This window comes from Bacillus rossius, chromosome 3 (genome assembly GCF_032445375.1).
Source record: "Bacillus rossius redtenbacheri isolate Brsri chromosome 3, Brsri_v3, whole genome shotgun sequence".
NCBI classification, from domain to species: domain Eukaryota; kingdom Metazoa; phylum Arthropoda; class Insecta; order Phasmatodea; family Bacillidae; genus Bacillus; species Bacillus rossius.
In genome coordinates, this window is record NC_086332.1 from 65,718,766 (window position 1) to 65,745,877 (window position 27,112).

General features: G+C 36.6%; 1 protein-coding gene across 3 annotated transcripts in view; it reads left to right on the plus strand.

Moving 5' to 3' along the window:
• Positions 1-27,112, plus strand: part of LOC134530828 (zinc finger Ran-binding domain-containing protein 2) — an 83,213-nt gene that overhangs the window by 21,230 nt on the left and 34,871 nt on the right. For 2 of the 3 annotated variants that reach the window (XM_063366077.1, XM_063366076.1), the window contains exon 5: positions 24,142-24,255. In XM_063366077.1, the coding sequence (XP_063222147.1) occupies positions 24,142-24,255 (114 nt within the window). Of the gene's footprint in view, positions 1-24,141; positions 24,746-27,112 lie in introns of those variants that run through there. The other variant, XM_063366075.1, reaches the window with a different exon arrangement.

Below are 27,112 nucleotides of genomic sequence, written 5' to 3' on the forward strand. Positions count from 1 at the left end.
GTTGATCCAGTTATATTTATGCTGTTAGTCAAAACTTATCGTCGTCGTAGATTCTTTAGTAGAGCTTCGAACATCGGTAACTACCTCTTCTTCATTGTGTAGTTCCGGTATTTATTATAAAATCATCAATTTCACGTAGATTCTAGCTATTCAGTCGTCGTACCAATGTTTTACGTGATATTCTTACATTCATTTATGACTAAATCACGGAGCTCTTTCTCTCTAATCCTTCTCCCATGATAATAGAACAGAAACTCCCGTTCCAATTTGTTTCAAACAGTCAAAGCTTTCTCTATTGAACACTCTCCGAAATCACACTGGAAATACTAAATTCTTTAAATAAAATATATGCGCAGTCGAGCGTCCAATCACATATACTCTTTCCTCAGTAATGACCCAAAAACAATATTAAAAGGTGTAAGCTCATTTCCTATTCGTCGCCGTTTAACAAATGTTTGCAAAGACATTTCATAAAATTATTACTTAGATAAAACATGAAAATACTTAAAGAGTAAAACCAAATTGACCTGACCATAGAGATACAATACTGGTAAATATAATTCATAACAGGACTAAGACAAAGTCATAGAGGTAAGAAGTAAAATAATAAACATAAAATTCATTTCTATTGAGGGCTTCTCAAATACCTCTATAGAATAGTCCCCTTCAGAAATGTGACTAACGAACTATACTCTGATATAGGTCTTAGGACCATTTCTCATCATACAAACATCTCATCTATATTCTAATTATTTGCAGAAAATTTACATTTCATATTATTGACCTTATTTACATACTTACTTGCAAACATAGAGTATTGTCACCGATATATGTCTTCAAACGGACATATGTGTAACAGTGTATACTATTCTACAGGAATGTAATATTTCCTCAACTGCGTTATATTATAGTGTCCTATTACTTGTTTCGTTTTAATGTCAGACAGTTCGTAACAGTTACTTCTAATAATCTTCGTGATCATATATGGTCCATCGAAGAGTAGAAATAGCTTCTTAGTAACGTACTTCCAAAATTGGCTTACTGGATTCGTTCTCTTGAGTACTAAATCTCCACAATTAAAACTCATCTTGCTGGAATCTTTCTGGTATTTTCTCCGAAGATCCGCCGTGGATGTCAACTTGGCTGCGACCAACTCTTCAGTTTCCTTCTGTATCTCGACTAATTCTTTATCTTCTGCGGCCAGAGCTTCATCGTGATGTCTCGGTAGTAACGATGACGGTATTATCAATGATCTTTTTCCTGTTAACGCTTCATATGGAGTAACACTGGTAGAACTGTGTACAGTATTATTCAAAATGCATTCAATGAAAGTTAATTTACTCATCCAGTTCTGCTGTGTATCGTGGCAGAATGTCCGCAACATATTACCAAGTGTGCGCATTTGTCTCTCCACAGGATTACTCTGCGGGTGTCTCACCGAAGACGTGGTGGGTACGATTTGCAGTTTTCTGAGTCCTTCTTGCCAAACTTGACTCATGAATTGTGTGGCATGATCTGAAATAATTTTCTCCGGTCGACCCACTTCCGCGATAAACTGTTTAACTTTCTGGAATACTATCTTGCTGGTGGCATTGACTATGGGATACAACTTGGTGTATTTTGTAAATAAATCTACCATCACGAACACATATTTCACCCCGGCTGTTGATCTAGGTAATGGTCCCAATACATCCACTGATACCAACTGCAGTGGTCTCTCCGGAAGGATAGGTTTAAACTCACCTTCGAGATTTTGTTGGGCATGTTTCGCTTTCTGACACAAGTCGCACGATCGAGTAATGGCGGCGACTGACTTGTGCAGATTCGGAGAGTATAGCTGCCTAATCAATGACTGTGTCAGCTTCTTTGAACCAATATGCCCGCAATTCCTATGAACCTCCCAAATAATCGAGTTGATGTTTCGCTTCGGTATTACCGGCTTCCATGGCTCTTCAAATCTGGCTTTTCCCTTGCTATGATTGAACAATACTCCCTCCGACATGCAGTATCTCTCCTCTAACCTAGTTGGAACCTCTGAACCCTTCAATTTATCTATTATGACCTTGCAGAATTCATCTTCCTGTTGCAGTTGAGCTATCTGGTCAAAAACATTCTTGATTGTTGCGTTATCTTTAAGTTGTTGTGTCACAAGATTAGCTACCAAAAATTCCTTGGAGTTCTTCCTCGGTGTCAATTCATCATTCAATACATCGGGTATTCGACTTAGGTAATCGGCGACTACATTCTCTTTCCCTTTAATGTGGCATATTTCCAAGTCAAACTCTTGCATCAGCAAGCACCATCGTGTCAGCCTGCTACCAAAAATTTTGCCTGCTTTTAGACACATCAGGGCTTGATGGTCAGTCATTAGCTTTATATGTTCTCCCAGAAGCAGGTCTCGAAACTTCTGCAGAGCCCATATTATTGCTAGTGTCTCTTTCTCCGTGACCGTGTAATTTCGCTCTGCCGAATTCAATGTTCTACTCGCCATCGCTACGGTATGTTCTACTCCCTCATCGTCCATTTGCGCGAGCTTCGCCCCTAAGGCATAATCAGATGCGTCTGTGTATAGTAGAAATTCCCGACCTAACATGGGATGATAGATGACTCGTTCTTCGAGAAAGACCTTCTTGAGTTCTTCAAAAGCTTCCCGCTGTTCTGCTTCCCATTTCCACAGCTTGTCCTTCTTGAGTAGATCAAACAATGGGACTGCGATCTTGGCTATCTTGTCGCTGTAATTTCGGTAAAACCCGATAACTCCCAGGAATGTACGTAGTTGTTTAACATTCTTTGGTGTAGGGAAGTTGGAAATACTGTTCAATTTTTCAGGATCGGTATGAATTCCGGTCGGTGTCAGAATATGCCCTAGAAATGGTAACTCTTGTCGGCAAAATACGGATTTTCGCAGTTTCACCGTCATTCCTGCGTCACGTAGTTTCGTTAGGACAATGCCGATATGCTCCAGGTGTTCTTCGAATGATGACGATGTAATCAAAATGTCGTCGACATATGCTCGCGCGAATCCTTTGCACTCAGATCCTAGCGTTTCGTCCAGACAACGAGTAAACTCAGCTACCGCATTACATAAGCCGAACGGCATGACTTGGAACACATACTGCGAGTTCTTGAATAGGAATGATGTGTACTGTCTAGATCTTTCTTCTAAGGGTATTTGCCAGTACCCTGCCGACAAATCAAGTGTGGTTAGAAACTTGACACCCTGATATAATCGCAGAATATCATTCGTTGGTCTCGGACTTTCCCGATCTCGAACAGTAATTTTGTTGATCTCCCTCGCGTCAAGGCATAAACGTACTGTTCCGTCTTTCTTTCGCACACAGAGTATCGCATTCGTGAATGGGCTAGGCGCTCGCTTTATTACATTCCATTCCAACATTAAGTCTAGATATTCTTCAGCCTCTTTCAAATATTTCGCCGGGATGGGATACGACTTTTTATGGAATGGTTCACCGGGTATGACCTGAATACTAGCTGTATATAATTTGTTTAACCCAGGTTTTTCGGAAAATGTATTTTGAAAATTTCTTAAGACATGAAGAAGATTATTTCTACCGGTTTCATTTACCATGGTAATTCCCTTTACAGCTTCTATTAAATCAGCTCCGGTCGCCATCAAATTTATGTCACTATTAATACACGAAGTTTCCTTATGAATGATTGCAATGCATTTTTCCGAAACTTCCCAATTTTCAGTAGTTTTCGTATTTTCTGTGTCATCCATAGCAGTTACCATCCAACCTGCAAAATTCAAAATTATTTTATGGCTAGTTAGAAAGTCTACACCGAAAATTACTGGTTTAGCCAATCCTTTTACGATTAATACATTAATGTACTTGGTGCTACCTAAACCTTCTACTTCCAATAAGGTCTGACGATTAATGATGGGACTAGCCCTTGATGTAACCCCTAGAATCTTTAAACTTGGTACTGGCATTCTCGGTAATGATATTCCGGTGCTCTCTATCATGGCTACGCAGTCTTCGCTGATGCAGGATATCTCTGCGCCGCTGTCTAATAGTACAGGCACTTTAACTCCGTTTAAAGTTAACGATATCTCCGGACATAGTGCTTGTTTCGCTTGAACTTCGGTTGCTGTGGGCTCGCTGAGTAAAAATTCACGCTCGTTTTCTTTGAACATAATGGTGTGTATGCTTCGACAATTATTCTTGTCATTTGCGTCGGGATCCAATTTTATACTAGCCCCGTCTAACTTACAATTAGGGACTGACGTGCGGAGCGGGTTTTCGCCATCCCTAATTAGTTTACCGCACTGTCCTTAAATCCTCTAATTTGCTCTTGTGACAAATTAGCAAATCCATTATTTGCATTCGGTGAAATCAAAAATGTGTTATTACCTCCTTGGTTTGTATCTGAGCTTCTGCTAGATTGCATGCGCGGCCATTCCGTGTTGCTTTGCTCGTGACTTGGCGCTATAGAATATGAATTTCTTTCTCCTTGTCGCGCGTCGTGAATGGTGGTGCTAAAGCTGTTCCCTTTTTCAGACGGTACAAACGTTTGTGCATTTATGCTGTACTGACCTCCGGAATGATTATTGTAATTTGCCGATCGTTCTTTCGTTGTTCGATTTTCGCCTGAATTCTCTCTGAAATTAACTGTCCCCTCCTGACGTTTATTCTCCCACTGTGATTCATTTTCGCGTCTGTCTTGTCGCTTCTCGTTTCTACGACGATAGTACTGTGGTTTATAAAATCCGTTACCATATCGCTGACCTCGATATCCATTGTGATACCAATTACTTCCGCAGTTTTCAACGTTCAGTGTGTGAATTTGAGGTTGTTTGTGTCCGCTGTTCTGCCCTTCATTTCGGTTACGCCAGTTATTGTATAACGGTGTCTGTTGGTTCGTGTTCTTGCGCTCGTTAGTTTCTTTGTGCGTTACCGTTTTATCGAGCTTAACGAGTCGTTCATACGTTAACAGTTGTTCCTTGAAATCTACAATATTACCGTATTGCCGTCCACTAAGTTGTAATTGATAATTGAGTGGTAATTGCGAAATTATCATGGCAATAAACTCTTCGTCTTCCATACGGCAATCAAGATAACGAGTTCTCTCGTACATATCGCTGATATGCGCCTCTAAATTTTGAAATTTACGATTTTCGAATTTTTCAGAATGCAACTGTATTCGCAAATTGCTTTGGATACGAGTATTCCAAAATTGGGATATGAAAGCTTTCTGAAACGATTCGTATGCGTGTACCGAATCTTTCGCCAACTCCCACCAATAATATGCCGTGTTTTTCAAGCAGTGGCTAACGCATTTCAATTTTTCTGCGTCTGTTAACTTAAATGTGTTGCAATATTCTCCAAACTGATTTAAGAATCTTCGAGGGTTTTCATTACTTTTCCCTGAATATGTTGGAACGTCATCCAACCATTTCTTAGAAGGGTGGTGTAGTGTAAGTACCGGATCTGCTGACATAATTGCAGTACTAATATTCGCGGGATTTCGCTCGGCTTCTATCGTTATCGATTTGTTTACCGGCGTGTCTTCCTTGTCGGTATTACATTCGCTAGTGTGGTGAGTCGTTAGTTGGGGCGAGAATGTTGCGATGTGTCTGGATTCTCTTTCTATTTCCCCTATTTTCGCCTCTACCATATCTAACCTTCCTGTTAGACGCTCGCTTAAGTGTACTACTTTATCGTCAGTGCGTTTACTGAATATTTCTACACCTTCAATACGAGTGTGTACACTGGAAAACTTCTGTTGCATCTCGTGCTGTGTTTCAGTTAAGTCATGCCTGATTTCTGCTGTTTCATCTGCAATCCTGCCTAAAGTGTTATTTAAGACTTGCACTAAATTGTCTAGTCTTTCGGCGTTTTCTCGCTCCTTTTGTTCCCTTTCTAACTTCTCCTCCTGTTCTATACGCTCACGTTCTTGTTTCTCCCGTTCCCGTTCTAGTTTCTCCTCCTGTTCTTTACGCTCCCGTTCTTGTTTCTCCCGTTCCCGTTCTAGTTTCTCCTCCTGTTCTTTACGCTCCCGTTCTTGTTTCTCCCGTTCCCGTTCTAGTTTCTCCTCCTGTTTTTTACGCTCCCGTTCTTGTTTCTCCCGTTCCCGTTCTAGTTTCTCCTCCTGTTCTTTACGCTCCCGTTCTAATTTCTCCTTATTCATGAACTGGAACAGTGCATCTAGGGTAACAGTTGGTGTCGGCGGCGAATGACCCAACTCCATTTCCTGCTGTGACTCCATACCAGTAGTCTCGATGTGCTGTTCTGGTACTACTTCTCTAGGTTCTCGTTCAGGACTAGAGTCAGAAGTGTCATTGCTACCTCTCAAAAAATATGACTTCCTACCTGTGTCTGTCATCTTGACAAAATAAAATTACTGTCTGTATTTTTCAAAGTGTCTTGAGTTGTTCAAAAAAAAATCATAAAATAGTCCCTAACGTTGGCTTACACGTTGTGCGCCAAAAATTCTGAAGTGTTTTCAGAATTTTCCCTTTTTTTTCTGTTATTTTTCAGACAGCTCCAAGGATGAGCGACCAAAATTTCAAAAGGGTGTACCACCGTTGGGTGATCAAAATTTCTATAAGTATTTTCAGAATTACTCTATAGAGTATATTTCCTAAAATGCCAATATCTATAATGTAAAATGTGGTCTAGTTGGGCGCCGTGAAAACTCTATAAAGTACTAGTGCCGTGATTGTGTATGTAGCACAACTACTAACCTCTACAGAATATTAACTAAAATATGTCTTGTTATGTTGATAGTGAAAATAAATTATTCTCAAGTTGTATGTACTGGTGTAGTTTGACTCAGTGTGAATACCAAACAATAAAATGTCGTATAATTCCTTAGCAGTATGTCTCCTTCTCTTTGGTGTAAGTATTCTGACCTTAAAATCAACAAATATAAGTAGTGTGTTTAAAAGCATTAACTTCTCTATGACTGCTGATCTCAGTGTAATAAAAACTAATTATTCTTTCAAGACAATCCAAGCTAAATATTTCTGTCTATCTGGTTTAACATACACATGATATGTAAGTATGGTTATCAATCGGAAAAATAAAATATAATGAAAATTTAACTTTTTACTAGGGTCAAAATCATGGTTGTATGGGTGACAATACTCTTTTGCAACATATCCAACTGTAACATGAAAAGTGACAGAGTCAATGATTAGCAAGCAACATACAAATACCTTTGATACAATTATTCATGTTTAAATAGGTTTTTCATTAAACAAAATTTCAATATACGTTATACTTAAATGTCTTTCAGAACTAATTACGTTTTACGTAATTGTATCACTGAATAATAGTTTGGTTATCAGTCAATATTTTAAATATTATTGAAACACATTTTAACTGGCAAATTAGTCTTTTCTTTGTTTTTACTAGCTCAGTCTCTTTCGGTAGATCAAACTGTCTCAAGACTTCTGGACCTGGGACTATTCTTTAAACATTCAAGACAATTAATGACTTTAACAGATTTTAACTTTGATATCTTACATATTACTGATCAATGTCAGTTAACCAGGTCCAGTATGTACAAGCTACAAGTCTTTACGTAGTTAAGTAGTATTAAGTTGTTTTAGCGAGTTTCAAATTAGGTCTTGATCGTAAACATCATAGTTTAAGATATCTTGCCATTAAAATAGGACAGGTAACTTCTCGCTGTTCTTGTTAATTCGGGGATGGGGCAAACAAACCTCGTCGCGTCGTTACAATACCAAGAGGCTGTGTAAAACCTCTCCGAACCCCTGTCTCTCCTCCGATGTTGCTGGTTAGATCTCACTCTCCTCCGATGTCGCTGGTTGGGTCTCCGTCTCGATGCACCTCCTCTCGTGCTGCTGGTACTCCAGCAGGACTGGCGTCGGTCACCTGGAGTCGTCTAGAAGGATGATGTCCTCCGGTACACCGTCTACGATGCCGTCTACCGCTGTCGAACTCCTTCCATCTCGAAGATTGATAGTCCTTTTCTTCTTTTCTTCTTAATTCGTCGTTGATCCAGTTATATTTATGCTGTTAGTCAAAACTTATCGTCGTCGTAGATTCTTTAGTAGAGCTTCGAACATCGGTAACTACCTCTTCTTCATTGTGTAGTTCCGGTATTTATTATAAAATCATCAATTTCACGTAGATTCTAGCTATTCAGTCGTCGTACCAATGTTTTACGTGATATTCTTACATTCATTTATGACTAAATCACGGAGCTCTTTCTCTCTAATCCTTCTCCCATGATAATAGAACAGAAACTCCCGTTCCAATTTGTTTCAAACAGTCAAAGCTTTCTCTATTGAACACTCTCCGAAATCACACTGGAAATACTAAATTCTTTAAATAAAATATATGCGCAGTCGAGCGTCCAATCACATATACTCTTTCCTCAGTAATGACCCAAAAACAATATTAAAAGGTGTAAGCTCATTTCCTATTCGTCGCCGTTTAACAAATGTTTGCAAAGACATTTCATAAAATTATTACTTAGATAAAACATGAAAATACTTAAAGAGTAAAACCAAATTGACCTGACCATAGAGATACAATACTGGTAAATATAATTCATAACAGGACTAAGACAAAGTCATAGAGGTAAGAAGTAAAATAATAAACATAAAATTCATTTCTATTGAGGGCTTCTCAAATACCTCTATATTTGGTTTGTGTTTTTTTTTACTATTCCATCAACATACATTTCAGCACTTTTTCACACATACTACAATTCTGCATTTTAGTAATGAAATAATTTATTATTTTGTACTGTATTTCGAAGGAGGCTTATCATATTGTTTGGAGTGATATGGTGCATTATCCATTACTACAGCCATTTTTCAAAATTAGTAGCATTCATTTCCCTGTGATAATCTCAGACTGTTATACCTGACTTGAACATCAATAATTCCCCTGTGAGAAATCCGCATCGTGAACCAATATGAACCAATATTAGCCTCTTGGTTGCATTTCCTTTAGTTAGTCCTGTTACATCATTTTTGCATTGCCAGAATTTCTGGAATGTAAGATTAGTATCCACCCACGACTCATTGAGGTAAAACACTTCCTTACCTTCAGACCTACACTGTCTAATTTGTGAGAGGTACTTGGAGCGCCACGCCACTATATCAGCTCATTAAATTAACGAACGCCGCCTGTCTTCGCACCGTTTCCATATGTAGCCCATACTTTGCAATAATCTCTTGAGCGACGAAGGGCTCCACTGCCAACCTATCTTTTCCTTTAATACGGGAATCAGTTTGCGTACTGTGGGGAAAACTTTTTTAACGGCATAGAATTCTTGAATTGTGTGTTTGACACTTTTATCGATGCTGTCAATCTCAATCTTGCGTGTTTTTCATGACCTGCACATAAAAAAAATTACGCTGTATCAATCTTAATAATAAAAAAAAACATATGCACATCTGTCATATTTCGTACACAAACATAGCTAATGATATATACATACACTTTTTTAAACATCACTAATGCACATTACACATGTATTAAATGCATGGCTTACCTCTTTTTCCCTGGTGTTGTATGTGGTTCATTTGGCATAGCAATTTTTTTCTTCCGAATACGCATCACTGTTGCTTTGCTTACATCTGTATAAGTTGCAGCACGTTCTGTTGCCTTGTGAATAGGAATCGAAAGGCATTTTTCACGAGCTTCTTGATCACAGATTGATAATATTTTACAGTGAAACCCCTTATTTACACTTTCCAGGGGAACAGAGTCAAAAAGTGTAAATACCAGGAAAGTGTAAATTGAGGGAAACATATTTTTAAAATGTAACATACCTGGTTTAATGCACTCCTTTTAATTCAGTAGTCAGAGACATCAAAAAAAGACACAGTGAACGAAATATCTTAAAAAAATCCTTCATTAGGCCTATGTAAACCAAAATAAATTTACAACATATAACTTATAAAATTGTGTGAATACAACACTGAAGCAATGTGTGCCATGATAAAATGTTACCATAAAAAAGTTTTGTAGGCTTATGTGCAAAAACTTTCATGCCTAACTTAGGTCTATTTCTTTGTAAAATAATCAGAAATCTTGGTTTGCTTGCATCTGAGTGTTCATGCACATGATCTGCTTCTCTAAAGTATAAAAATTACCAAAAACACCATCACAGTTTTCACCAGCAGATACTCCAATGTAGTCTCGCAGAGTTTGAAGAGCAGCAAGAGCATCTTTACTCGTGGGTGTTGTCACTTCATCATCATCATCATCATCTTCGTCAGTATCCTGTTGAGAAGTACTGACATGGCTTTCTACAATATCTTCTATACATTGCACTTCCGAAGTGATCACCTGACTGTCCACATCCACGTAATCTTGAAATATTTTCTCCTGCAACACCCTCTCATGTCCTTCAACATCTTCAATGTCACTGTAATCTTCTTCACTGAGAGTGTAAGGCTTTTCTGGGAACACAAATCCAGCTTTTGCAAAGCAGTTTTGAATTGTTGATGTTTTCACTTCTTTCCAGGCTCTTGCACTAAAATGCAATGCAGTCAGCAGATTTATCTTCATCAAAGAAGGGTCTTTTCCAACATCAAGCATTGTTACTGCCCTTGTAACTAGGTATCTGCGGTACAAAAACTTGAATGCCTGAATGATACCCAAGTTAAGGGGCTGTAGCTCACTCGTGCAGTTTGCTGGGAAGAAGACAATATCAGTGTTGCGAAGCTGGATGGTTGCTTTGTGAGCAGAGCACTGATCTATGAAAAGAAGAACTTTCCTATTTTGCAAAGCCATTTTTGAATCAAATGCATGCAACTGGCTCTGAAACAAAGCATTGGTCATCCAGGCTTTGGTGTTTGCTTCGTACTTTGTTGGGAGTGACTTGATGTTTTTAAAACATCGAGGTTTCCTCACTTTGCCAATGACATAAAGGGGGAATTTTTCACTTCCATCTGCATTGGTAAGCAATAACACAGTAATCCGTTGCTTGCTGAGCTTACCTCCGTGACACGTTTCCCCTTTAAAACTAAAGGTTTTGTCTGGTAGAACATTGAAAAACAACCCTGTTTCGTCGGCATTGAAAACATTTTTCGGGTCGAACCCAGCAATTTTTTCCTGTAGCATTTCCTTCCAATGTTCCACAGTCTCCACATCCACACTTTTGCTTTCGCCACAAACCACCTTGTAAACAATATTGTGACGCTGCTTAAACCGATCAATCCATCCATTGGAAGCTGAGAAATCTTGAATTCCCAGCCTAGAGACAATAACACGTGCTTTTTCTCTCAGTATTGTACCATTTATTGGTAAATTTGCGGCACGTGCACCAGAAAACCACTCAAGAAGAATATCTTCCAGCTGTTTGAATTTCGAGTCCTTCACATATTTACGTTTTTTAGCACTTGGCCCACATTTCGCGGCATTTGCAGTGATGGTTTCTCGGCTTTTGACGATGGTGTTAAGAGTACTCACAGGGATTGAAAGTTCTTTCGCAAGGTCCACGCGTGATCCAACATATTCGTCGAATTTGGCAATTATTTTGATTTTATCGGCAACGGTAATAGTTTTTCGTTGTTTCACTTTCTCCATTTTCTCACAGATATTAATAACGACAAAGAGTTAAAGATGTGTCAAATACATTTACCGCTAAAGCCAATGATACTACCAGCGCTTGTAGCGGAAAGCTGTGGAAATAGAAGTATTATGAATAGTGCAAGGTTACTTGCACTGTTCACGACGCGAACGCATTCACATACGCAGCTTTTGATGTATCTTTCTTCTATGGCGGCCATGTTTCGGTGTTTGTAAACACTGAACGAGACGTTAATAACGGGAATGAAGCAACTTTTCCGACGTAACAAGCGTGAAAACGACATATACCGCCTTATGGAAAATAAATTGGGCCAAAAACAAAGGAGGTAAATAACGGGAAAACGTAAATACCGTTAACGTAAATACGGGGTTTCACTGTACTAATTATTTCTCTCTTTTTGCTGTGAATCACTTTATTACTTTTCCTACGCTTTAGATTCGGCTCCATTGCTGGTCACACACTACTTGCCAATATACTTCACTTGGTTAGTAATGCACAAAGGGATAGGGAATCCCCCTCTGCACTACCCTCCCTTCCCCTATTGACCTTCATCCTCTTTTTCCCCTTCACCCCCGGGCTGACAGCTCGCAAGATTCCTGGCCCCTACAGTAGTAGGACCAATATTTTTAAATGTTAACATATTGACTTAATGATATCTAGATTTTGGTTTACTGTTTAGTTACATAATTTTAAGTCTTTCTGATATAATTTGCAGTTTTATGGATGTTTAAAATTTCTATTGTGCTGGTAAGTGTGCCACCAACATTTTTTTTTGTTTTGGAACTATATAAGCTTTATAACAAGCATAAATATTTTACTGAGAAAGGTATGTTATTACATTAGACGCCCAGTAAAATGTCTGTCATGGTTTTTTTTTTTAAGTTTCTTGTTTATTCTTTCTTAAACTTTTAATATAAATTCCTACACACTGCTCCTCGCCTATCAGAACAAATTAGCTTTACAGAGAATTGTTTGAACTGCTATATTAAGTGCTTATCAGTATGAGGGTCTGCTCTCTCAGCAATGTTAGTCTGATTCCCCACTTTTCTTCTGCCTCCCTCTTCCAAGTGTACCAAACAACATGACGACACTAAATAGTGTTAAATCTTTATAATTTATCAGCAAATCATAGATATTTATATAGACTTTACATTTAGGAAATAGTCATATACTGTAAAATTGTGGAACAGCGCATTTTATTTCTAATACAGTGTGGTGAATGAAAGAAATGTAAACCAATACCACTGTATACCAATAAATTATTCTGTGTCTCTACACATATGCATTTGGGTTAAAGGAAAATGGTATTCGTCTTACGAAAAATCCTGTGCAGTTTACACAAGGAACATCATGCTGAATTAAAAGTAACATAATCTCTTAATTATTATTTTTTTGTCTAAATGGCATTAAAGTTCAACAAAGTTCATGTCTTTACGACTAATAGGTAAATTCGGTCACTAAACGTTAAAAGAATAAACTCTTAAAAGTTAAAAATGGATTAACTAAATTAACTGATTAACAAAAATTAATACTTGCTTATCCTCAAGCCAACTTTGCATTTTTAAAATTTGTTATTTATTATACTTTAAAGCATTCTATCAATAAATTTAGCTCAGTTGTTAGGGTAACTAATGTGGTATACTGTTGTGTGTGCTTATTTTGTGTTTGATTCTCCAACAAATTGAATATTTTTTATTCTTCAAAGTGGTTTAGTACAGGGCTGCCACCACTTTGAAAACAATATCCTTGATTGAAATGTGAAATATCCTGTAATATCCTTGTTTTCAATACAAAATATCCTGTAAAATCCTGTACATTAAAAAATACAAAAAAATATGCAATTTTTATGAAAATTACTCGATCATAATGTACGTGAATTATGACCTGTGCCCTGTCTTGATAAGGTTGAGCTTACTAAATACCTTTCCACCCCTGCATTGCTGTGTGGAAGGATAAGTATTGCTTGCCTTTGCAATTTTACAAAGCAGTGGAAAACATGTTTTCCCATTAATTTCATACTGTGACACTTAATGCCAGGCCTGCCACTAAATTAGGTTCCCAAACCCTCTTTACAGCATTTAAAAATCCTGTAAAATTTATAGCCGTAATTGACAATTTATTTTTCGCAGTAATTTTAAATATACATTGCATTCCAAAACATAATTAAAAAAAAAATCAAATGAATGTAAAAAATGTTTAAGATTTGCCACATACATTACAAAACTAATAGTTGGTATCACAATAAAATGAAAAGTAATTTAAAAATTTCTCTTCAGTATAGGCTTTGGTGCTTTTATTTACAAACTATAAATACATCCATACATTGAAGTTATTTACAAGTTTAAAAAAAACAAATGTATTTCACATCATTAACTAGCTACTTTTTCATGTTCTGTGCTCTTTTCCGCATCTCGTCAGTGGACTTGAAAGCCAGACCTGCAGATGTTCTCATTGTGCAATGCAACAGCGCATTTAACATTGGTGATTCCATTGACGATCTGTGAACAGTTTTAACCATCTTGAGATTGCTGAAAACCCATTCCACAGCAGATTTTCTCCAGTTGCAGCACCACTCAAAGCCATTACTTTGTACAGATGAGTTTCAACAATCTCAGATGGAAAGAACCTTCCTAACACTACAACCTGCCTAGTGACTGTCAGTTGATTCATCAATCATCAGTGTGAAAAATTGTGTTTTCATTGCATAGGTAACATAATCTGCAGCTGATGTACCCAAAGATTGAATAATTATCTGGCTAGTTTTATTGCGAGAACAATGATAGTTTCTTGCGACTTCACTATCTGGAAACATTTGCGGGACAAGTTTCGTGAAATTATCTCTGAGTTTCACAGATAAATTGTTTTCACAAACGAAGTTCGCCCATTACAGTTCCGCATCAATAATTTTGTTTGGTTTGGTTACAAAACTCGTCAAAGAACAACTCTGATCAGCAGCTCGTTGGTTTTTCGCATGAACGTACGTCTTCAAGCCGCCCTTTGTCACGTTCAGTTCCGAGTTGCAAGTCGAACAAACGGCGGAAAATTCCGTTTTGCCACGCCTAAACCATTTCAATTCTTGCTACCATCCTTTACGATAACGCTGTTTATAAAGTGACCTGTCCGGCGAAGCCTTTCATTTTTTCTCCATCACAATCAGCTAAGACCAGAACTACTACTTAAATCACGTATGAAGTTTGTAAACAAATGCCGCACCTAAAACATTATAATGGCAAAAAATACAAATGTTTACTGATGCCATGACACTTCTTAGCGTTTAACTCAACAAACAAAAAACATTTCCCCCTAAACCATAGATATTGTACTTCATGAAACGATATGTGGGAGTATATGTTTTTGGTTTGTGGTTAAACGATTGGAAGTTCCATGGCGCTACACCTAATGTGAATGTTTGCTTTACTGTTGGATGCTTGTATGGTTTGACATCTTCAAATAGGTAGTTGAATGTAAATATTTACACGAACAAAATTCAAATATGAAAAACCGGCGAAGCGTCGTAAATATCCGTGAATGTCGCCGTTTATCCGTTAGTCCGTTAGTCAGTTTTAAGCTTCAAATATCCGTGAAAACGGATAAAATCCGTGAAAACGGCAGCCCTGGTTTAGTATTCTTTTTCATCCACAAAAATAAAGACTGAAAAAATTGTTGGATAACTTTTTATTACATGAGATGACAGACTAGATTATAGAGAGTGTAGTTTCTCATGCCTTAATTTATTTGTTGTTTATGTGTTTGAATATAAAAGGAAGTCTTTATAGCATGTTTTAATACAAGAAAGAATATTTAAAAATTTAAGTCTTAACAATATTAATACAAAAATAATATAATTAAAGAATATCTTGAGTATGCTGATAAAGCGAGGCAAGATAAGCTGAACACTTAAGAGACTAGGCTCCTTAAAAAAATTTAAAGTTTTAACAAAAATGAAAAATTTGTACTTTTGAAACAAAAAATTTATGTTATGAGAGATTTGAAATCAAAATCCGTGACCTAATCCATTCTGCCGTGTCTGCCTTACATTAGGAAGCCAAGAAAAATGTATTGTAATAAATAGTGTGTACTAGAATAATAGATAGTTAAACAGAAATTATGTAAATGCATTTTAATTTACTTCAAGTACTTAAACAATGAATGATTGAATATCCAGCTTTTAGGTAACTGTTGCCAACAGCTTCCAAGCTGCTATATTCTAAAACAAGTAGCCAATTGTGTAGTCATTTTCCGGCAGCCGAGCCGAAAATCAGTAATTTCTTGGCTCAATTTTTCAACCTTTATTTATTAAAATATTTTTGCTTTCCCATAAGCTAGAGGACCTCATCAAAATTTATTTTCTCAACTATACCACCCGGGCTATACATATTAAAACTTTACTAGTGGGTCTTAGAGAGTCTCACGGTCTCAGCAGAGACATGCAGACGCTTACACGCAGCGTAGGCTAGCCGAGTCAATTTTATCTTGCCTGCATGCAGGAACAGGCATGATAACTCTCCCTCCCTAACGTGCCTTCCACCTTGTTTCTCATGCAGGGGTACCTGCCTCGTCAGATGAGCCTAGCTCACTTTCCCAGGCTCGAGGCCCTGGCGAGCAAAGCGAATGTGCTGGTCTCGGCATAAAACAAGCACTAACCTGCCATCCCTGGCCCTCTTCGGTTTTCTGCTATGCTTCCAGGAACCATGACCGAGGCAAGGACCATGCCCTTTCCCTCGTCAACCCCTCCTCTCCTTTAGGAACAAGCCACGCCTATGCTTGCGCTCCACGCACAAGGCTTGTGCGCGATCTCTCGAGCACAACCGAAACTAAGCATGCTAATGTCAGTTTCTCCCGCCAGTGAGCACCACCTTCCAAAACCCTTTTGCCTTAGATGGCATACAGCAACACCACCGCTCGGTGCGCTATCTCTTGGCACCCGTGCCAACTAAAGATGGCGCTGCCATAGAGAGAGTTTTAGATTTTTTCTTGTGGCACTATGACACTCACAAGCCCTGATCAATCCCAAGGCACTTTTTCTCCCATGGCCCACTTAGCTCCGCCCACTCTGTTTCTCTCTTCCCCCCTCCCCACTTTTCGGTTTCGAGTCCGTGCAGGAACTAAGGGTCTCTCTCAAGTAGAGGGAGTCGTCAATCAACTGTGGTACAGGGAGCATTCTAAATCTGTCGCGCTACTTCTACCGCGACCGCGTCTCTCCTCCTGAGAAGTCACGACATCAAAGATTATAGGATGTAGTTGCGACGACCAGGGAAAAACCCCCTTAGAGTTTTAAAGTTTAGACTACATCATATTAGTGTTAGTGTTTTTCTGGTGAATTAAGTGCGTGCAACCGCGCTAATGTTCATCTACCAGCACATGGATAGATAGTACCACCGACCTACCCCACAATTTGGTGAGTAGAGATTTTAGTGCCCTTTTTTATTTCCTGTTTTCTTGAGCCCTTTGCGGCGGAGAACTTTCCCGCTGGCCATAACCACATAATAACTCTGTGCGAACTTTTGTTTTGAAAGTGGGGTTTTCCATCCCCAGTGATGGGTAGACAACCACATCTACCGGCACTGAATTCCTGATTTCGGCCATCTAAATTCCTCGCATCGTGCTGTCAACTTTAGTCCGCTATCCGCCCCGTCACGCCTCGCCGTTCGGATGTCAGCACTTCTCGTGCAGCTAAGTCTAGGTTTGGAAGACACAATGTAAGAAATCTTAAAGTTTTAAATTCTCTATGAACAATTTGTGAACTATTCAACTACCATTTAAAGAAAAAGGTATAAAATATAGTAATGAAAAGTACTTGTCAATCCAAAATAATGGAAACTTGTTTATTTTTGATTTTATTTCTCTGAAACCTTGTTTGTGCAACATGCTTTAAAATATATGTAATCTGTAAAGTAATTATCGAAGTATCCGCGGTCGGCCTGCGTGTAGTAAAATTCAATTCAATTATAATTTAATGTACTAAATTTTGAGTTTACTGAACCTGTGAATTTTCATAAAAATATTTTTGTCATTAGTTTGTAAGTCATCAAAGTGGTGACCAAAAGTATTAACTACCACACTATGATAAATCTGGCTTGTCCAAAATAAAATAAGTTAACCATTAAAATAATCTAGAAGTAACCAGATTTCAGTGTTTTATTTATATTTTTATTTATTAGGATCCTCCTTAACACCCACCAACCTTTTGGGGTGTTAACACCTAAATTATTTGTATTTTACCTGTGTTCCGCCTCTGTTCACTGTTCAAAAATGTTTTGACGTATGCAATAGCCCATACGTTTCTAGCCTTTTTTGTTTTGAAGTACGTACTAAGTCTACAGGAACACAGGTTTATTTTACACAGCCTAGTAGCAATAATGTGCTCCTGATAGAGGGCACCAGTGAATCGAGATGCCATGCGTAACTTAGAGTACCAAACACGTGAAGTGGCCTGATAATTGTCATTTTATGACTGTGAATTCCTTTCCAAGGAACTTGAATGCTAGATTGTCCACATTTTTTCATGGAATTAACCCATTCAGGCAAAAAATAATATTGTCTTTAATGGAATTGGTAAAGTGTAGTAGTATATGTTTGGCAAAGAACACATCTTACAATAGGGTTGCTCATTCCATTTAAAAGTAGTGTGCATAAAAACTCAGGCTATATACATTTTTGAAACTTATAAAAAAAAAACTACCAGAGCTTAGAATTGTCTACTTCTAATGAATTGGAGTCATTTCCTTCAGTTTGCAGCCGTTCATAACTTAAACTGAACCAAAAAATCTTTTATTTATATGTGTATAATTTCTTTTTCTCATTTAATAGACTTTAGACTTAACTTAAAGGATACATCACTCACCCATGATAATGTGACTTACAGTCGCTCTCATGTATTCTTTGTAGAGTCAAATTTCATTTATCATTTGCTGAATAAATTTCCAATTTACGTGACATAGCTCAACACTAATGAACCAAAGAAAAAAGGAGCAGTCTGAAATAAATAATTCTCAACATGTACGTACTATGTATTTTTAGCACCAATAAACATATATTGACCATCCCTAACTCTCGTCCATCCAGATGAGAGCGTCAGAAGAGGTAGACTTACGTCCATAATTGTTCTTGCAAGTACTAGAAACTTCCCACTGTTCTTTTTTTTGGTGGGGATTGAGATTTTAACCACTGTATATCCGAATCTGCTCTGTACAGATCCACTTTATATTAGGGATCGTCCATTAATCACGTGAGGCTCGAAAGGGGGGGGGGGGGGGTGTCGGGAATAATCACGAAATATCACAATGTGGGAGGAGGGGTGTAGAGAGATATCACATGTATTTATTTTTTCGCGTGATTTCTACTAAACCGAAAAGCGACGCATGACCTTGACTCGCCGTAGCCAGGCAACAATATCCCCGCCCGCCGCAACATGAACCACCCGGCTCGGCTTGCCAGTCACCAGTAAGACTGTGATTTTGGCGCCGAATACATGCGTAATTTACATATAAGCCTTTCCTTTATTATTTTTATGCTAGTGAGAATAAACCTGCAACCTTAATGTGTGTCTGGACATTTTTATCACTGTGCTTAATTTTAACACACTAGGAAGAAGATAATATTCTGAATTTTTGAAAAATATTTTGTACCAATAAAATACACGTGATTTATAGGGGGGGGGGGGGGGGGGGGGTAGTAGTCTGAAACCTCACCACAAATCACTAGGGGGGAGGGGGGGTTAAAAATGTGCTAAAAAAAACATCACGTGATTAATGGACGACCCCTTAGGCTTCTATTGTAGTCATAGTCATCTATATATAGAGCCAAAATTTTATGGTGTTATAAAAAAGCAAATTTCATCATTAAAAAAAGTGGATTTCGTCTTTATCATCATTAAAAATTAAAACAAATTAATTTAATTAATATTATATTGGGGTCATTCCATGTCAGTTCATCCAGGGCATGTAAACCATGTTTTTTGATTTTAATAAAAATTGGTTCAATTGTTAGGTGACAAAAGGCTACTTAAAATCCAAAATTTTTAGATTTTTATCTCAAATACTTCCTGAGAAATCGAAGGTTCCTTTGTGACCATTTTTGACCTAAAACAGGTTGTAATGACAGCATAAATTGGTCAGTATCTGTGTTTCCTTGCTTTGTATTTCACTATAATACCAATATTTCAGAATAAGAACACTTTTCCTTATGTAAAATTCTCTAGAGAATTTAAATTTTGCCACCAAATTGCTATATCTAGAATGGTTTGTAAGTTATAACAGAATTATTAACCTGACTGATGTTTCATGTGTCATCTGCATCCTTTATTACAAAATAGACTGTATCTCAAAAGGCAGACCTCACAAAAAAAAATGAGCTTGATACTATGTGAAAGAGGAGGAAATTTTCTATAAGATACATTAAAAAAAATAGTGGCGCTCTGCTGGAGTGTTGAAAAACAAAATGAATTGACTTGGTGATGTAAATGGGGCCCCTAACAAAAGGCAGCCAGAAGATGGAAGCAAAGATGATCGAATATAAGGGTTGTGTATGTCCCATATTTTCCGCATATTACACAAGGATTTTGTGCAAATTTCAAAGCCTCTAATTACCTTCCCTGTGTTATCACCCTGTGTTATCTGCAGAGCCATGTCATGTGACTGTACATATGTTATTTCTGCTTGGAGTCTGCCTGCTAGCTATAAGAGAGGTGTTCTTTGATACTTGCTCTGTTCCCCTTGGCATTGGTTTTTTTTTCTGCTTCCTCAGAGGCAGTTGAGAGGTAGGCCTAATATCTGGGCTGTCACAGCAAATGCAGTATAGTGGCCCATGAACAGAGGTGTAGAGGGGAGGAAAGCAATAAAGATAACCGGGGGAGGGGGGGGGGGGGGGTCAGATATAAGGCGTGTGTCTGCCACCATGCAGACTACACTTTGTAGGCCAGTCTTACTGCGCTGCCTGTGTATAATGTTAGTGGAAAGTCTTAGTTCATTATAAGTTGGATGAGAACTACATGGCTACCAGTACTACTAAACTAGAATTCTGTTCAGTTGGGAATGATATGCATGAAGAATGCTATAAGGAGTGTTATATTAAAACAAATGGAATCAAAAGATTGTAATCACTTTCCAAAGATATTCAAACTCTTCTTGTGCTGAGAACAGGTATTTCTAAACATAATCTTCACACCATGTGTTTTCATCACGAATTGTTTTATATTAAGAAGTATGAAATGTTTCAGACATCATGTTGTGATCCTATGAAAGTGCATAGTGTTCCAGTTAAGCGTTCTTTGCGCACAATCTCTTTACAGTGCTACAGAAAAGCAGCAGACAAGGGACTTAATTTAATTCCTGGTAAAAAATTATACTCCTCATGTAAGAATAGGTTGGATAATATTCAAGAAGTAGGTGCACAGGTATCTTCAGAATCATCTGAAAGTGACGTTGCAGAGGGTTTAGAGATTCAAGCATAAAAAGAAGAAACCCGTAGCTTACTTGACAAAAGTTTGGAATATTTGCAACAGTCACCAATAAAACTGCATGCTGTATCACAACATGCAAAAGAAAAAAATGGTAAACGTAAAGTACAAGAGGTATCATCAGCTGTAGCAGACAAAATATCTAAAGTATTAGATGTACAGCTTCCAGCCACATCAACTAGTGAAAGTACAGAATTACAAAGGCATGAAGTGGAACAAAAGGCTGCCGATTTGGACCGTTTGGTAACTTTAATAAAGCAAAAGCTGCCCATAATGAATAGACAAAGAAAATTACAAATTCTTACCCTTATCCCTCAATCATGGTCCAGACAGAAGGCAGCACAAGAATTTGGTGTTTCTGAGTACATGGTAAGACAAGCAAGACAACTTACACTGGAAAAAGGAATCTGCGCATTAGTTCATCCCACAGGTGGGAAGAAGTTACCTGAAGAAACTGTGCAGGTCATTCAAGATTTCTATCAAGATGATGAGTTTTCCAGGGAAATGCCAGGAATGAAAGATAAAGTTAGTATATCCAAAAATGTTTACAAACAGAAAAGACTTTTGCTTTGCAACTTACATGAGCTGTATTGTTCTTTTAAGGCAAAATATCCATCTCTCAAGGTAGGGTTTTCAAAGTTTTGTACGTTGCGTCCTAAATGGTGCGTTTTAGTTGGAAGTTCTGGAACCCATTCCTTATGTGTGTGCACTATACACCAAAATGTTGAATTACTTCTTCACTGTCTTGGTGTAGGTGAAAAGTATAGTTCACTGATTTTGTATTTTGTATGTGGCATTTTAAATCCTGCCTGTATGCTAAGACAATGTGAGCAATGTCCTTCTCCAGATACTCTAAAGCAGCATCTATATCATACTTTAGACTGTGATCCAGATGATGTGATTGAATATCATTAGTGGGTCAGTACAGACCAAACACAATTACAAACCCTTACCTCAAGTGTAGAAGACTTTATGGAAATTTTAGTACAAAAAATGTAACTCCTCATACCCCATTCCTATACCACAAAGAAACAATCGGACTACCTCAAGCAGCTGAAAGAGAAAATAAGTGAAAGAGAAGTTATAGCTTTATTAGATTTCAGTGAAAATTTTTCCTTCGTTATCCAAAATGAAGCACAAGGATACCATTGGACCAATAGTCAATGTACAGTTCATCCAGTAGTCATTTACTACAAAAATTCAGACAATGCTAATTTGAAAACAAGCAGTCATTGTTTTTTGTCAAATGATTTGGATCATGATGTTTCCATGGTGTATAAAACACAATCAGAAATAGTCACATATGTTAAAAGACACCTGCCTCATGTAAAACACATACATTATCTCAGTGATGGTTGTGCTTCTCAGTACAAGAACTGCAAGAATATCCTCAATTTGTGCCACCACACACAAGATTTTCAGCTGACAGCTTCTTGGTCATTCTTTGCCACAAGCCATGGCAAATCATCTTGCGATGGAATTGGGGGAACTGTTAAGTGACTGACATCAAAAGCTAGTCTTCAACGACCATTCCAAGACCAAATTACATCAGTGTCTAATATGTTTACCTACTGCAATGAACACATAACAGGTATTATCTTTCATTACATTGACAAGAATGATGTGGATGACGTTCGCTCGACTCTACAACAACGGTATACTATGGCAAAGACCATCCCAGGCACAAGAGGGTTTCACAATGCTTCACCAATATCCCAGTATGAAATAGGAATGAAGAAAACAAGTCAGGATAATGCATATTCCTTAGTTTTCAATTTCGCTACAGCAGCTAGCAAAGACCCTGGGGGTACGATATCAAAACTGTATACTGGTTGCTATGTGTCTTGTGTGTATGACAAAAAATGGTTCGTTGGTGTTGTAAACAACATTGATAGGTCAGAAGAAGATGCTCAAGTAACCTTCATGCACCCTGCCGGTCCAAGTGCTTCCTTTTACTGGCCTTCACCTCGAGACAATGTGTGCTGGGTTCCTTTTAAACACATACTCAGCATCTTGCAGGCACCATCAACAAGCAGCTCTGGCAGAACTTACAGTTTTTTGAAAGAAGACTTGTGCAAGTGTGATATAGAATGGCAGCTTTATCAGTAAAGCAATGCAGTTTGCTAATTACAAAAATTGGAGGATTGTGTCTGTAGATTCTAATTCATTGGCAATAGATTTGTGTAAGTAGGGAATTTTTTTATGTGTACATATAGCATTAGTAAGCGATTATCGAGTACATTACATGTTGCCAGCAGAAAGCCACTATTTTTTTTTAATATATCTTATAGGAAATTTCCTTCTCTTTCACATAGTACCAAGCTTATTTTTTTGTGAGGTCTGCCTTTTGAGATACAGTCTATTTAGTAATGAAGGATGCAGATGATACATGAAACATCAGTCATGTTAATAATTCTGTTATAACTTACAAACCATTCTAGATATAGCAATTTGGTGGCAAAATTTGAATTCTCTAGAGAATTTTACATAAGGAAAAGTGTTCTTATTCTGAAATATTGGTATTATAGTGAAATACAAAGCAAGGAAACACAGATACTGACCAATTTATGCTGTCATTACAACCTGTTTTAGGTCAAAAATGGTCACAAAGGAACCTTCGATTTCTCAGGAAGTATTTGAGATAAAAATCTGAAATTTTGTTTTCAAGTTGCCTTATGTCACCAAACAAATAAACCAATTTTTATCAAAATTAAAAAAACAATGGTTACATTTTCAATTTTTGTTGGATGAACTGACATGGAATGACCCATTCATTGTTCAATCTTGCGTTTCTTACATCAGTAACACATTAGATTTTTTTTTTAAAATTTTTCCAAGAAGTTCATTTTAGAAATGCTTATTACTTTTATGATTTTACTGTACATAAGTGCATCAGGTGTCAATCACTATGAGATTATTTTGGTGAAATAAGTATTAAATATTTTAGTTTTATATGTGTTGAATAATGCACTTATTTTTAATGAAGGCAATATATAAAAAATAAAACCAATACTACTGAAATCTCCTTGTTTTAAAAACAAAATTGTCCTAGAAATAAAACCATAAAAATTTGTCCCTTCATATAATACATCAATCCTGATATTTAGTTGGTAAATAATTGACCTTTGATGTGTTGGCAGTTTGGCCGCAGAAAGAAGAAAAGGAGGAGTGACAGTGGGTCGCAGCATGGCTCCCAGCACGAGAAGGAGAACAATGGAAGTGACCGTGCCGAGGAGGATGAAGAGGATGATGATGTAAGTTTGTTTATTTACTTCTATTATTCTGTAGATTCCACATGGAGTAAAGAGCTCAGTGAGACGTGCAATCATCATAAACCCTTTAAATTTATTTATCATGTCCTTGTATATAGATTTTTATGGTTAAAATGTAGAGTTAACTTGCCCCTAATTTTAAAGCTTGCAAATTCAAGTTTTTTATGTTACCACATTTTTGTTAGCTCGCTTTGGGCAATGTCTGTTCGGGTGGAATTTTGTAATTTAAATTTAACTAACTTTCTGATGAGTTATAGACTTGAAATTTTGAACATAGCTCAGGATTGGATGACATTGGAAGAAAATGAAGAGAAAGAGAAAGAAAACATGAAAACCGTGAATACAAATCAAAACGAGAAACATAACCTAAGTTCTTAATGAAAACATGGACAGTCCTTGGCAACAGCTGTCCGCTAATTCGAGCAAGCAATCCCTAGACATTTTCAACAAAAATATACGGTGGTAGCATGAAGGAGACGGCATGCTGTGACTTAAAAGAAATCACATTTTTACCTTGCCATTGCTGTATTGTTTCGACCAAAGATTATCCACTCCGCCCAAAAAAATTACAGGAATGGTGCTTTATAACATCTGATGATGGTTGTAAGTATGAATTAGAAACTCCGTTGTTAAAACAGTCACTGTCATTAGAAAATGTCTTTTAAAACTGTTAACACAATGCAAACACTACACTTCAATTTGAAAGTAACTGCTCAATAAGCTAGAGACTTAGAATATTGCTTACTTCTTGTTAAAAGATAAACAAACATAAGAAAGCGATTATTTTGTTTGATGGAAACATTTCTATTTCAAATATGCTTAAATGAAAAAAACTGTAATAAACCTAAAAAAAATTTCACGTGTCCTTGTCATTATCTCATGTAGGTGTTTAAAACTAATTGCAAAATTTCACCCAAACAAGACTAAAAAGTAGAAAATAATTACTAATAATATTTTTTAGTATACTATGTTTTTAGAATGAGCTAAAAAGTATAAAATAATAATTTCTCTTAGTCTCTAATATTCAAAACCCCATTCATAATAATAAATCATACAAATTTTCCCGACAATTTGTGATGGTGAATTTTCAATAGCTATGATAATACTGGTAATATTTGAAATGAAAAATATGGAGTGCATGCAATACATACTGGTTAATTATGTAGATTTCTGCATTAATGAGAAAACTCTTGAATCCACATTGTTTGCAGTGCAATAAAAATTTCAGTTCAACTATTAATATAGTAATGTTAAACATTTTTATGGTATAATGGGGAATTATTTATTAAGATAAGTTAAAATAAAAAAGTTAGATAACTTTTTTATAAAATTACAAGTCATGAATTACAAGAATTTTCACACATCAATTTTCATAAAAAACCATTTCAATATGATACCATTAAAGTACCATCATGAAACTTGGTACACAACTACTAAAGAGGTTTGGTATAAAATATAGTTTTTCATCAAAATTAATAATTCCAATATTTTTTATAAAAAAACTTTTTTTGAGTTCTTTGGAAAAAAATATAAAGTGATGTGATACACTCAAGTTATATGTCAAATTAAGAGAATGGTAAGTTACATGTTTAAATATTTTGTAATGTTCCACAAACTATCATTTTTTAATTTTTTCAAAAATTTTAGGGTTCAAAATATTTTATATTTATTATAAATATCAAAATATCGGATATTTAAGATATATATCAAGTTTGATTTATATCAATTTTGTATGAAAGCCATATTATTATTTTGTTGTATAATTTATGAATACTATTTTGCATATGTGTTACATAAACATACTAAAATTATATAAAAAAAAACTAAAATGTTTTTGTTTTATTTATTTAGGTACTTAAAATCAGACAAATGAAACCAAAACATAAAATCTTCTTTTAGATAAGGCAAAATCAATTAAAAAACATAAATTCTTCTTTTAGATCAGGCAAAATCAACTAAAAAACATAAAATCTTATATATCAAAAAATAACTCAAAAACATAAAACTTTTTTTTTATAAATTCTAATCAGTCAATGGTCATACCTACACTTAGGTAACAAAATAATAAACATTACAAATAATAACTCTAGGATATAATCAAATAAGTATTTTAGTTATCTAATCAGTCATCAGTCATTCGTAATAAACTGTTAATTATCAAATAATTAATAAAATAATCAAAAAATGCTGTATTCATAATTGTGATTAGTTTGAATCCTAGGAATATAAAGGTAGGTCATCTTCCGATTCTGAATCTGCTGGATAGGACGACAACGACATTTTGAATCATATCATCCGCTACATCAGCAGGTTGAGTAATATCATCATCATGAGTAGGATCCGATATACAATCTAAGTTCCTTTTCTTTGCTGAAGACTTGTTGAGGCGTTTAAGCAAGTACACCAATTTATTAGCTTTGTCAATTCCCAAACGGTTTCTCAGCTTCAACTGCATCAGACCAAAACTTGAAAAAATCCTTTCAAGACCCGCTGTTGAAGCAGAAGCAGTCAAGAGCTGTTCACACATATTAAGGAACCTTTTTTGTGTTCCCATTGCTCCCATTGAACATCTGTGGTGTTCAAGTTTAGAAGTTTCCACCAATCCAGTGGTGGGGTTGTTTGAAACTGAGGCCCAAAAAGATATTGCGGAAAAATTAATGATTGGGTCATTATCGATGTAACCATTGACATTTGGCTTATTTCGAATTCAGCAAATGCTGTGTTTATGTGCCGGAAATTAGGAATTTCGACACTTTTTTTTCTAATTTTATTATAATTTTAAATTATTTTTGGAAATTTTATTTGCTCTATAATTTGGTTACTAAAGGGCGATTTACAC